Source organism: Physeter macrocephalus, chromosome 2 (genome assembly GCF_002837175.3).
Source record: "Physeter macrocephalus isolate SW-GA chromosome 2, ASM283717v5, whole genome shotgun sequence".
Taxonomy (NCBI): Eukaryota; Metazoa; Chordata; class Mammalia; order Artiodactyla; family Physeteridae; genus Physeter; species Physeter macrocephalus.
Window position 1 is genome coordinate 86,080,634 of NC_041215.1, and position 13,460 is coordinate 86,094,093.

General features: G+C 37.3%; 1 protein-coding gene across 1 annotated transcript in view; it reads right to left on the reverse strand.

The window, feature by feature from the left end:
• Window positions 1-532: 532 nt before the first annotated feature.
• Window positions 533-13,460, reverse strand: part of LOC112064548 (importin-7-like) — a gene marked incomplete at its 3' end in the record, with an annotated part of 19,636 nt that continues 6,708 nt past the window's right edge. Inside the window, 3 exon segments of the mRNA XM_055079284.1 lie at window positions 533-905; window positions 1,133-1,701; window positions 1,703-3,248. Coding sequence (XP_054935259.1) covers window positions 533-905; window positions 1,133-1,701; window positions 1,703-3,248 — 2,488 coding nt within the window.

The window sequence follows — 13,460 nt, forward strand, 5'->3', positions numbered from 1 at the left end:
TTTTACATTTGGTAGTGTATATATGTCCATGCCACTCTCTCACTTCATCTCAGCTTACCCTTCCCACTCCCCGTGTCCTCAAGTCCATTCTCTATGTCTGCATCTTTATTCCTGTCCTGCCCCTAGGTTCTTCAGAACCATTTTTTTTTCTAGATTCCATACATATGTGTTAGCATACGGTATTTGTTTTTCTCTTTCTGACTTAACTTCACTCTGTATGACAGACTCTAGGTCCAGCCACCTCGCTACAAATAACTTAATTTCGTTTCCTTTTATGGCTGAGTAATATTCTATTGTATATATGTGCCACATCTTCTTTATCCATTCATCTGTCGATGGACACTTAGGTTGCTTCCATGTCCTGGCTATTGTAAATAGAGCTGCAATGAACATTGTGGTACATGACTCTTTTTGAATTATGGTTTTCTCAGGGTATATGCCCAGTAGTGAGATTGCTGGGTCGTATGGTAGTTCTTTTTTTTTTTTTTTCAGAATTAAGTTCTTTTAATAGATTGAATATATAGATGTTTCTTTGTTCTTCATTAAGACCATGAGTCAGAGCCTGATACCACACGGGATTACGATGTTGTATAGTTTGAAATATAGCTTTAAATATCTGATACTCATCAACAGGGTTATCTTCATCATCAATGATCGTGGAATAGCCTTCCAGGGCAGTTTCTTCAGCATCATCTTCTTCCTAGTCTTCATCATCTCCATCTTCGCCCGCTTACTTAGCCAGCATCTCCAAATATTCTTGTCCATCTTCACCAATATCATCTTCATCACTCCCCAGTTCCTCCGATTTATCATCATCTTCACCTTCATCATCATCATCATCACTGTCATTCTCATGTTCTGCATGGCAGGCATATGCTCTTTTTAATCTGTTAAATAAAAGAATAGGGCTTCCCTGGTAGCGCAGTGGTTGAGAGTCCACCTGCCGATGCAGGGGACACGGGTTCGTGCCCCGGTCCGGGAAGATCCCACATGTCGCGGAGCGGCTGGGCCCGTGAGCCATGGCCGCTGAGCCTGCGCGTCCAGAGCCTGTGCTCCGCAATGGGAGAGTCCACAACAGTGAGAGGCCCGTGTACCACAAAAAAAAAAAAAAAAAAAAAAAAAAAAAAGAATAAAATCTGGCAAAATCTGGCCAGAAACCTGATTTAAAACTTGTGGTGTTTGTTCCATATCAATAAGAGCACATAGGCCCAGAACGCACATCTTTCCGTCGTGAAGCCCCAAGAAACAATCAACTTCATTAAGCCACTGTGTAATAAAATGATTTGTAACTGGTTCAATATTATTAGGGAAGTGAAGATTTTCTAAGGTGTTGAGAAGTAGGTATGGATTATAATACAAAGCTGCAATGGCAAATTGCAGGCACATTGTTCGAAGTTCACTTGTCTTCACCTCTCTTGTCAGTCTCTCTAAAGCTGCTTCCACGAATAACGAAATACACTGGTCAATGCCACGCCCTTTGCACTGCAGAATGATGACCTCTAACAATTTTGCTGCATGACATTCTGCATCTTCTCCTGCAACTCCTGTAAGAATCTTTTTGCACATACTGTATATCATTTCAAGGTACTTGGTATCAGACAGAAGTGTGTCTGTATCAACTGTTACATAAGTATGAAGCAGAGGCATCATATCTGTAAAGTAATCAAAGCCATCGTGCTGAAAAACCTCAAATACCAGAGGTTAGTAGCTGCCACATCTGTGGAGACACTTGTTGACATGTCAAACTATGTGCTAAAGAGAAGATCTCCTCGTAGAATTCTGAGACATGCTGTTGTAAAACAGTTCCAATGACCTGTAAGCAGATTCCTTCAACCTGCTGGGTTATTTCTTTATGATATTCAACTACACTAGGAAGTGTGTCGATGGTATTCAGGATTCCCATAGCAGTAGCTGCTTTGTCATCACTTTCTTCTTCATCTGGCCCAGTCTGGATTACTTGATTAAATGTCATTGCCAAATGTTGTGTCATTTCTACTGCAGTAGGAGTAACTTCTTCACTATACTCGCAGATCATTTTCTGAATTACATTGGTAAGATCATCATTTTCTGTTTCTCTTAAAATATGAAGAAGAGCCTGCATGACAGGTCTGATGAATGGTGTGATGTAGTCTTTAGCTTTCTCGTGATTGCTGATCAGCACTTGAAGTGCAATGGCAGCTTCCACTTTAACAGGCATTTCCCTATCATCAATCAGACATCTTCGTGTCATCTCTAGGGCTGTTTGCAGGTTCTGGTCACTTTTGAACTTCACTTCACAAAAATAGTGAAGGACCCAGCAAGCCCTCGCTCTCATGTAGCCTAGTTCACTGCTGAAGAGAGGGAATACATGATTTTGCAACATATATTCCATCTGATCTTTGTAGATCTTTTTCTTCAGAAGTATTTCAGCTAAAGAGCCAATCATATGCAGGGCTCCATATTTTTTTCGAGGATCAGCATTTGGTTCTCTAAGAATCTGGTAGCAAAATCCCATAGTCTTTTGTAGTACCTCTCTCCTCTTACTACAAGCTGTAAACAAAAGTGTCTGGGCAGCAGTGGTAGGGGAGATGAAATCCTCAAACACATCAAACTTCATGCGTATATATTCATAGGGGTCTTCTTGCCAAAGTTCCTCATCAGCATCTGTATAGCACATCAATGGAAAAATAACATCTTGGATAATGCCTTGTATATGAGGCTTCAGATTCTTCCAGGTGAGAGCATGAGAAACTCCTTGATTAATATAATTTAATGTCTGTTGTAAAACTCGAGGAGCCATATATTGCTTCTCCTTGTACTGATATAACACCTTCAATAAAACTTGTTGGACATCAACAGCAAATGCCTTCAGAAATACTTCAGCAAATTCATTATACTCCTTGGAAACATTGCCAGGGCTTCCATATCTTTCAAAAAGCCTTGCTAAGATATGTAAAGCTCACTTCTTACATTTCCACCATGGTAACTCAGGTCTATCATCTTCTTCAACTTGAAGTGTTTCTATAGGTACAACCCTGTTCACAACAGTCATTAAAATTTCTATCCATTCTGTCAGGTTCTGTTGGTTTATCAGCTCCAGTGGTAGTGTATACTGAACAAGAGCATAGGAGATCTTGAAAATTGGTTTCTGGATGAGGACAGATTGATCAGACTGATCAGAAAGAAGCTAGATAAAACAGTCCTTTAGAACTGGCAGGAAATATTGCATTGCTGCTACCAATGGACTCCGTTCCTCTGGTTTCTTATATCAGAACTACAACGGGCACTGTGACAGAGGTTGGAGCAACAGCTGGAACATTCCTTAGCAGGAAGATGGGTAGTCATAATTTTTCACAAGCTGATAGAGGCAAAGAAGAATTCCTAACCAACATGCACTGTTACCAGACTGAAGGTAAAAGCCAATTTTGTCCACAATGGCAGTCCAGCGACTTGGATAATCATGTTTGATGATATGATGAATGCATGTAGTAAGCTGTACCCTGATGAGCTCAGGAGAGTGGATAATGACTTCTACGATATTTTCTCAAATACAATGTCGATCTTCTTCTGGAATAGTATAAGGGGATATATCCCCTGGTGCCGTTTCCCGATCAGGCCAATACTGTGTTATCATATTTTTCAAATAGATAACACCTAAAATATAGATCAATTTGACAAAAGAAAGTGAAAGCACTGTAAATATCCCTGTGTCTACACCTCAATTTATTTGTCAGACCAAACATTGCTAGGAAAACTAACCTTTTAAAATCAAAATACTATACTCTATAATTTTAAAAGTTGATAAAACACAAGTTTAGTGCTCAGCTAATCACCCACAAAGTTATTATTAAACATACAGTCTAAGAGAACTCTGCAAACTACAAACAAAATTGTTTTTTACAACACACTTATACACAACACTTTTCACCCCTGTTTTCTGTAGGAAAGCTGTTTTACCAAATCCGCTTTCTAAATGAAGCCTCTAAAAACAAAACCACATACATATACCAATAGTTTCTATAATTAATAACCCTATTATACAGACTGAATATTTGTGGCCCCCAAAATTCATACAGAAACCCTAACCCCCAATGTGATGAGGGGATGAGGGCTTTAGTAGGGTGATCAGCTAATGAGGGATCTGCCCTCACGAATGGGATTAATGCCCTTATAAGAGACCCTAGAGCGCTTCTTCCGCTTCTACCATGCGAGGGCCTATGACCCAGAAAGTAGGTCCTCAGAGACCGAATCTGCCAGTGCCTTAATTCTGGACTTCTCAGCCTCCAGATCTGTGATAAATAAATTTGTTGTTTATAAGCCATCCAGTCTATGGTATTCTGTTAGAGCAGGTCAAAGTGACTAACACACACAAAGGTTGTTATTTTTAATCATAGAAAAATTACAGTATATAAAGATCCTCAGTCAATAAATTTAAGTATTTCAATCATACACCACAATCACACCAATTCAAATTCGTGTTATTTTATGGGAGAATTTGCTGTGTTCAAAAATTACAGATTACCACCTTCTGTCAGTTATCATACTGCCATCTTGCACATTGCTAGTTCCTTCTGTCAGTTATCATACTGCTAGCCTGCACATTGCTAGTTAACTCTAACTGAACTAGCTTGGTAATAATGCTTTTTATTTAGACCCCTCCACCCAAATGAGAAAGAGAATCCTCAAACACAAATGTACAGAATGTATAGGAAAGGGAAATTATTCAAAATTAATTTCTAAATTCTGCAAAACACTGATTCTTCTCTGATTAGTAATTAACACTCACCTGGAGTCTTGTACCTATTCAAACAAGGATAACTGATACAACTATGATTTTTATATTCTACTTTGGTTTATCTTGGAAATTAAAATAATACCCCATCTTACAGCATTTCAAAAAAGATTACAAGTACATATTAAAATATCCTTCAACAAAAGCTTTAAGATAAACTACATCTACAGTCAAGAACACTGACTCAGCATGTGGGACTGACATATTTCAGATTAATACTATTTTATTCTTTAGTTCCAAAACAGAACAAAGATAAAAATTAAGACTTGATATAGCCCCTATGTCTTCCAGATATAGCCTCTGAGTATTTCTTTCCATCAAAATGCACAAAGGAAGTGAATATATATACTTATTTGTACACTTTTGATTCAGTATTTTAAAAAGTGTTTGCTTGAACAAAACACATAAACAGGTGAGAACTGCACTGAAAGAACCTCGTGATTCAGTCTACTCCATCCAGAATGCTTGAGTTCTACTACAAAGATAGAATGAATGCATCTTTCAAAGTCTAGCAGATGAAACCACCATATACTGTGTACTACAAAATATCATTCAATTATTACAAGGATGTAATAAATTTTAAAGTAATGATTATATTTTGAAAATTAGGACCAATTTCATAGTTTGGTTGCTTCTGGTTTTGTACATACTAATAAACAACTTTCTAGTAGAATTTAATTTTGCTAATACACATAATCAAGTTTCTAATGTGTTAAGGTCCCTCCTAAATGCCAAATGCTTTCAACATCTTAGTAAAATTTTGAGATTTAAAGGCAAAGATTCTTATCTAAAAAAATAACTAAATGGGAAAATGTTAACTTCATTAGTAAAAAAGAACTGACAGTTAAAATAAACAAAGCAACCTTTTCCTATTTAACTAGAAAAATTTTTTAAAGATTTACTGCTGACCAGGGTCCAGCAAAATTACTGTATTTTATAGGCACAAAAAATGTCCCATTTTTGTGCTACTTATATGCCAATTTAAAAAAATCATAAACAACTTATATTCATTCATTCATTTACGGAGTACCTGCAGTGTGTCAGGCAATACCTTAGGCACTAGGAATACAAATGTTAATCAAACAGATCTGAGATTAAATTCCAACAACTGAGAAATGGTTCACTGCATATGGCACATTATTGTAAATTATTTAGCCATTAAAACATAAATTTTAAGATTAACACTATGTATAGAAAAGGGATGTGCTTACTATACATTAAATAAAGTAAGCAAAAAAAATTTTTTTAACAAAACTGGTGTAGGGAAAAAGAACAGCAAGAAATAACCCTAGAAATATAACTGGTTTTTCTAGAATAGTAAGGTTATTGGCACTTTATATTTCCTATAAGAAATACATCTGCAAATAAACAACAAGCATTAAAGATGTGAATTCCATTATTTTGCAGACTAACATGATATCAGGAGCAGTATGCCACATTTTCATAGACTCTGATACTGAGGGAATTACTCAATATTTTGTTGAAACTGGAACTAAGAAACAGTACCTTTTAAATGGTTAAAATAAAATAGTAAAAGCAAACAGTTGGAGGTTTGTATCTTAGAATCATCCATCATGGAAGAAAACAGGGAATATGGAGACTCTTTCAATAAACCCCATCAATTTCTCCTTCCAGCTTCTTTTTTAATTCAGTGAAATATCACATTCCTTTAAACTCTGCCACCAGATATCAAGGCACTTGTGGCAGTTTGTAGTAAACACAAGGGAGCAAACCAATTTTCAGTGAAGAAAATTACTGAAGGGCCTTCCCAAGATACTTCTGCTATTCAACTATGAACCTTTGAAATGATATTATTTACATACATCCAAGAAAATAATTCAGGAAACTTGCCTGCCTGTCTCACAGGTAAATCCAGTTGTTCCGACATAGTAATCTGAAGCAGTGTTGAAACAAAATTCAGAGACTTGTGTGCCTACAAATAAAAAAATACATTTTAAATTTCTGCAAGTAAATATTCTCAGTACTCTATTTCACTGCTTGGCTGGCACAAAAGGCTCTCCTCCACAAGTTGATTCCAGCCTTATTTCCTGTCACTCACATATACGGAACTCAAAAAATTCAGTAACCTAACTCCTAAAACTTTTGTATGTTTGCATTTGCCTGTGTACCATTGCACTTCTGACCTACACTGGTGGCAGCAGCTCAAAAACAGTGTCTTATGTGATATCTATTTCCTCAATTCAGTAATAATTTCTCCAGAGACATTCTATTAAGTAGCTAGACAAAAATTAAATGGGTAAAAATTAATAGCCTGAGGGGCGGTTTCCAAAGTGCTAACAACGCTTCTTTTTAAAAAAAATCATTTATTTATTTATTTATTTTATTATTTTTTTCTTTTTTTGGGCTGCGTTGGGTCTTTGTTGCTGCGTGCGGGCTTTCTCTAGTTGTGGCAAGCGGGGGCTACTCCGCGTTGCAGTGCGTGGGCTTCTCATTGCAGTGGCTTCTCTTGTTGAGGAGCACGGGCTCTAGAGCACAGCCTCAGTAGTTGTGGAGCACAGGCTTAGTTGCTCCAAGGCATGTGGGATCTTCCCAGACCAGGGCTCGAACTCATCACGTCCCCTGTGTTGGCAGGCGGATTCTTAACCACTGTGCCACCAGGGAAGCCTGACGTTTTATTTCTTAATACAGCTGTTTTATAAAAGTGTGTCCAGTTTGTGAAAATTAATCAACTGTACCCTCACGATCACTTTTCTGTACGCATATTTCAATAGGAAATTTAAATGAAGAGCTTTGAACATACAATAAAAGTAGGATACCAACTATATGATAATTTAGCAAATTTATTTACATGAATATACAATGCAACATATACAGAAAACAAGGAAACACACCAAAAATGCTAATAAGTTGTATCTGGGATGGTAAGATTACAGAGGAACTATTCTATATGTTATTTTCTATTATCCAAATTTTATGCTATTGGGTTACTTTCATTAACAGTATAAAAGTTACTTAATAATTCCTAAATTTGTCATATTTGATTTTGATTTATTAATAAAGAACTGAAATCTCTTCTCATATGTGTTCTCATTCCCTCTTCCCCAATATAACCACTTCCTATAATGTTATCTCCTCCTTCCAGCCCAAGTTTTAGTATTTTTCTGCACATGTTCACATGGACACTAGTCATTTTTATTTTAGTTTCTTCCTTACAGACTTTTTTTTTTCATATCTTTATTGGAGTATAAATGCTTCACAATGTTGTATTAGTTTCTGTTGTGCAACAAAGTGAATCAGCTATATGTATACATATCTCCCCATATCCCCTCATCCCTCTTAAGCCTCCCTCCCACCCTCCCTATCCCATCCCTCTAGGTCATCACTACTCAGCAGCTTCCCACTAGCCATCCATTTTACATTTGGTAGTGTATATATGTCAATGCTACTCTCTCATGCATTCTACAAACACATTCTTAGAAACAGAAAAATTTCCCTTTGGATATAAAAAAATGTCTTTCACATTAGACCCAGAGTGATACTTTGCTCATTCAGTCACTCCAAAAATTATTTATTTAGGTGTTCTTGGTGCAAAACACTATGCTAGGAGCTGAAAATACAAGACTGAACAAGACAATGAGTCTCCATGACCTCATGGAAACTTAACAGTGAAGGAAAACAAGACAAACAGGTAAATGCCATAAAGTATAATGGAAGAAACAGAAAACACTATGGAAGAATCAAAACTAGAACCTCCTAACCCAGAAGTAATGCTTAAATTTAAGACCGTTATCCACATATTAAATAACCTACCTCTTTCCTCTTACTACAAGCTGTAAATAAAAGTGTCTGGGCAGCAGTGGTAGGAGAGATGAAATCTTCAAACACATCTAGAGAATAAATTTAAAATTAATACAGAAAATAGTAATTTCAATTTTTTAAACAAACATTTTCACATAATTTACAAACGATGCTCTGTAACAACAAAAAAGGACATTAAATTTTTGCTAAATCTTCACGGAAGACGAGCATGAAAACAAACCCAGATCCGCATATAACTTCGTAAAAGCCTAATTCCTTGTCTTTCCTGTCCAAATTAAATCTTAATCCATCAACTTCTCCCAGTGATTATTTTCTTTCATACAAAACCCCACTACTGTGAGAATTTTCACAATGGGGTCACAAAAGTACAAACGACTGAAAGTATATAAGATTTTGGTACGAAGAAGGACTAATACTCAACATTAGCCAAATTACAATTCTTTAGTCCCATGCAGAGACTCCAGCTTCCAGTATGCGTCGTTTCCATTTCCACACACGATGACTGACATGGAATCCAGAAGTATAGTTTAGACACTTAGTGTTTAAGGTGTAACCTTGAATTTCTAACAGATTTGACATGTGCCAGAAGCATATCTAATAATCATAACTACTAACACTATTGTATTTGTGTCTGCTAAAAATGAAGAGTATCTTTCTCAAATGCCAAAACTAATGAATAGCTTCCTGAAAGTCTAAACAATGAATAAATTGCATTAAAACGACAGAAGGTTTTTCAGTTCCTAAGATGAGGCCTTAATATTCAAGGTTTACTATATACAAATTTAACTACCAACATACTTTGTTTCTAAAAAAGTGAAAATTCCTTACCAAACTTCATGCGTATATATTCATAGGGGTCTTCTTGCCAAAGTTCCTCGTCAGCATCTGTATAGCACATCAATGGAAAAATAACATCTTGGATAATGCCCTGCAATTTAAAAGTTAAGATAAGTCGGTCTTCAAATTTAAACTTTCAAATTTCCATTAAGTGCTAAAACAGAAGTAACTCTCCAGTTTGTGTTTTAAAGCTTAACATCAAACTTCAGTAAAGCATTTAATGCATTCTCAGATCGACTATCAACGTACATATTCTTACCCTTTGTGCAACGAGTCATTATAAGACATGTGTACATAGGTAGCAATTAAGTATTCCAAGAAAATGCAATGTGAAATTTTAGTCCATCAAACCCTACAGTTCTAAATAAAGCAAATAAATTACATTGGAAATAGTACATAAGCAAATTAGCCTCAAAAGTAATTTGGTGAAATAGTCCTTTGCCTATTCCAAATTACACGATGTTAACTAATCATGTTAAACTAATCATGATCCAACAGTAAGAACTTAAAGGCAAATTTTAAGATAACAGTTTCAGATTAAGAAATAATCTGAATATCCACAATATACCTTTTATAAAGTTTGTCAGGATGTTGCATCATTTTCCTAATGTACAATTACCAGAACTAGACTAAGTAACACAGGTCAACAAAAAAAATGCACTTTTTCAATCTTTTTGGTAATTAATGTTATTTCTATTATATTTTCTAGAAAAACAGTTCAGATAGAAAATTATTACTTGTATATGAGGCTTCAGATTCTTCCAGGTGAGAGCATGAGAAACTCCTTGATTAATATAATTTAATGTCTGTTGTAAAACTCGAGGAGCCATATATTGCTTCTCCTTGTACTGATATAACACCTTCAATAAAACTTGTTGGACATCAACAGCAAATGCCTTCAGAAATACTTCAGCAAATTCATTATACTCCTTGGAAACATTGCCAGGGCTTCCATATCTTTCAAAAAGCCTTGCTAAGATATGTAAAGCTCACTTCTTACATTTCCACCATGGTAACTCAGGTCTATCATCTTCTTCAACTTGAAGTGTTTCTATAGGTACAACCCTGTTCACAACAGTCATTAAAATTTCTATCCATTCTGTCAGGTTCTGTTGGTTTATCAGCTCCAGTGGTAGTGTATACTGAACAAGAGCATAGGAGATCTTGAAAATTGGTTTCTGGATGAGGACAGATTGATCAGACTGATCAGAAAGAAGCTAGATAAAACAGTCCTTTAGAACTGGCAGGAAATATTGCATTGCTGCTACCAATGGACTCCGTTCCTCTGGTTTCTTATATCAGAACTACAACGGGCACTGTGACAGAGGTTGGAGCAACAGCTGGAACATTCCTTAGCAGGAAGATGGGTAGTCATAATTTTTCACAAGCTGATAGAGGCAAAGAAGAATTCCTAACCAACATGCACTGTTACCAGACTGAAGGTAAAAGCCAATTTTGTCCACAATGGCAGTCCAGCGACTTGGATAATCATGTTTGATGATATGATGAATGCATGTAGTAAGCTGTACCCTGATGAGCTCAGGAGAGTGGATAATGACTTCTACGATATTTTCTCAAATACAATGTCGATCTTCTTCTGGAATAGTATAAGGGGATATATCCCCTGGTGCTGTTTCCCGATCAGGCCAATACTGTGTTATCGTATTTCTCAAATAGATAACACCTGCCTGTCTCACAGGTAAATCCAGTTGTTCCGACATAGTAATCTGAAGCAATTTTTTTAACAAAACTGGTGTAGGGAAAAAGAACAGCAAGAAATAACCCTAGAAATATAACTGGTTTTTCTAGAATAGTAAGGTTATTGGCACTTTATATTTCCTATAAGAAATACATCTGCAAATAAACAACAAGCATTAAAGATGTGAATTCCATTATTTTGCAGACTAACATGATATCAGGAGCAGTATGCCACATTTTCATAGACTCTGATACTGAGGGAATTACTCAATATTTTGTTGAAACTGGAACTAAGAAACAGTACCTTTTAAATGGTTAAAATAAAATAGTAAAAGCAAACAGTTGGAGGTTTGTATCTTAGAATCATCCATCATGGAAGAAAACAGGGAATATGGAGACTCTTTCAATAAACCCCATCAATTTCTCCTTCCAGCTTCTTTTTTAATTCAGTGAAATATCACATTCCTTTAAACTCTGCCACCAGATATCAAGGCACTTGTGGCAGTTTGTAGTAAACACAAGGGAGCAAACCAATTTTCAGTGAAGAAAATTACTGAAGGGCCTTCCCAAGATACTTCTGCTATTCAACTATGAACCTTTGAAAGATCAGGCCAATACTACATCCAAGAAAATAATTCAGGAAACTTGCCTGCCTGTCTCACAGGTAAATCCAGTTGTTCCGACATAGTAATCTGAAGCAGTGTTGAAACAAAATTCAGAGACTTGTGTGCTTCATTGAGCTGGTGCTTCGTGGCCTCACGCAGGGCTGGGTCCATGGTGCCCCGCAGGGCTTCGATAATGGTGTTGGGGTCCATCGCAGGGCGGACGCAGTCAAACCCGGGGCTCGGGTGCTACTGGCCCAGGAATAGCGCCCCTCACTGTGCACATGGACCCGCCGTGCTCCCCAGCGGCATCCGGCGCGAAAGGAAAGACAAGCGCCAAGGCCACAGATAGAAACTCTTCTTCTCAGCGTGGAGGCGGGAGATGCTCCGGCCACTTCCTGTCGGTGCGCCCGTGGAGCCCTTGGGGAGATGTAGTCCACTTGGGCAGTCCGCAGCCCATGAGGCCCTGAGCTGTCGCTCCTACAGACAAGACCTGCTGGAATTCTGTTAAGTGTCACCCAACAATGTTCATCAGGAGAGTAGGTGTCCTTAGACCACCCAAGTAAATCAATGGCTCTCTGGTCCTGGAGAACAAAATTAGCAAATTCTCGTGTAAGGGCTACATAGGTGGAGCCAAAGTAAATGGTGAGATTATGGGGAGGAGACATTTTTCTTATCCAAGTCCACAGCATGAAGGAAAACAATGGTATTTCTGCTCCAAGTGCATATATCTGGTCCTCTGACAATACGAGGAAGAGGCAGCACCCCTGGGGTGACGTTTTTCCCTTTAAATCCTTTTATATACTGAAGGGTCTCCCTGTTGGTTTGCAGGGGGGAATCTTTTTTTTTTCTTTTTTTTTTTTATACAGCAGGTTCTTATTAGTCATCAGTTTTATACACATCAGTGTATACATGTCAATCCCAATCTCCCAATTCATCACACCACCACCACCCCCGCCCCCCTGTGGCTTTCCTCTCTTGGTTTCCATACGTTTGTTCTCTACATCTGTGTCTCAATTTCTGCCCTGCAAACCGGTTCATCTGTACCATTTTTCTAGGTTCCACATATATGCGTTAATATATGAGATTTTTTTTTTTTCTGACTTACTTCACTCTGTATGACAGTCCCTAAATCCATCCATGTCTCAACAAATGACACAATTTCGTTCCTTTTTATGGCTGAGTAATATTCCATTGTATATATGTACCACATCTTCTTTATCCATTCGTCTGTTGATGGGCATTTAGGTTGCTTCCATGACCTGGCAATTGTAAATAGTGCTGCAATGAACATTGGGGTGCATGTGTCTTTTTGAATTATGGTTTTCTCAGGGTATATGCCCAGTAGTGGGATTGCTGGACCATATGGTAATTCTATTTTTAGTTTTTTAAGGAACCTCCATATTGTTCTCCATAGTGGCTTTATCAGTTTACATTCCCACCAACCATGAAAGAGGGTTCCCTTTTCTCCACACCCTCTCCAGCATTTGCTGTTTGTAGATTATGTGATGAAGCCCTTTCTAACTGGTGTGAGGTGATACTTCACTGTAGTTTTGATTTGCATTTCTCTAATAATTAGTGATGTTGAGAAGCTTTTCATGTGTTTCTTGGCCATCTGTATGTCTTCTTTGGATAAATATCTATTTAGGTCTTCTGCCCATTTTTGGATTGGGCTGTGTGTTTTTTTTAATACTGAGCTGCATGAGCTGCTTGTAAATTTTGGAGATTAATCCTTTGTCAGTTGCTTCATTTGCAAATATTTTCTCCCATTC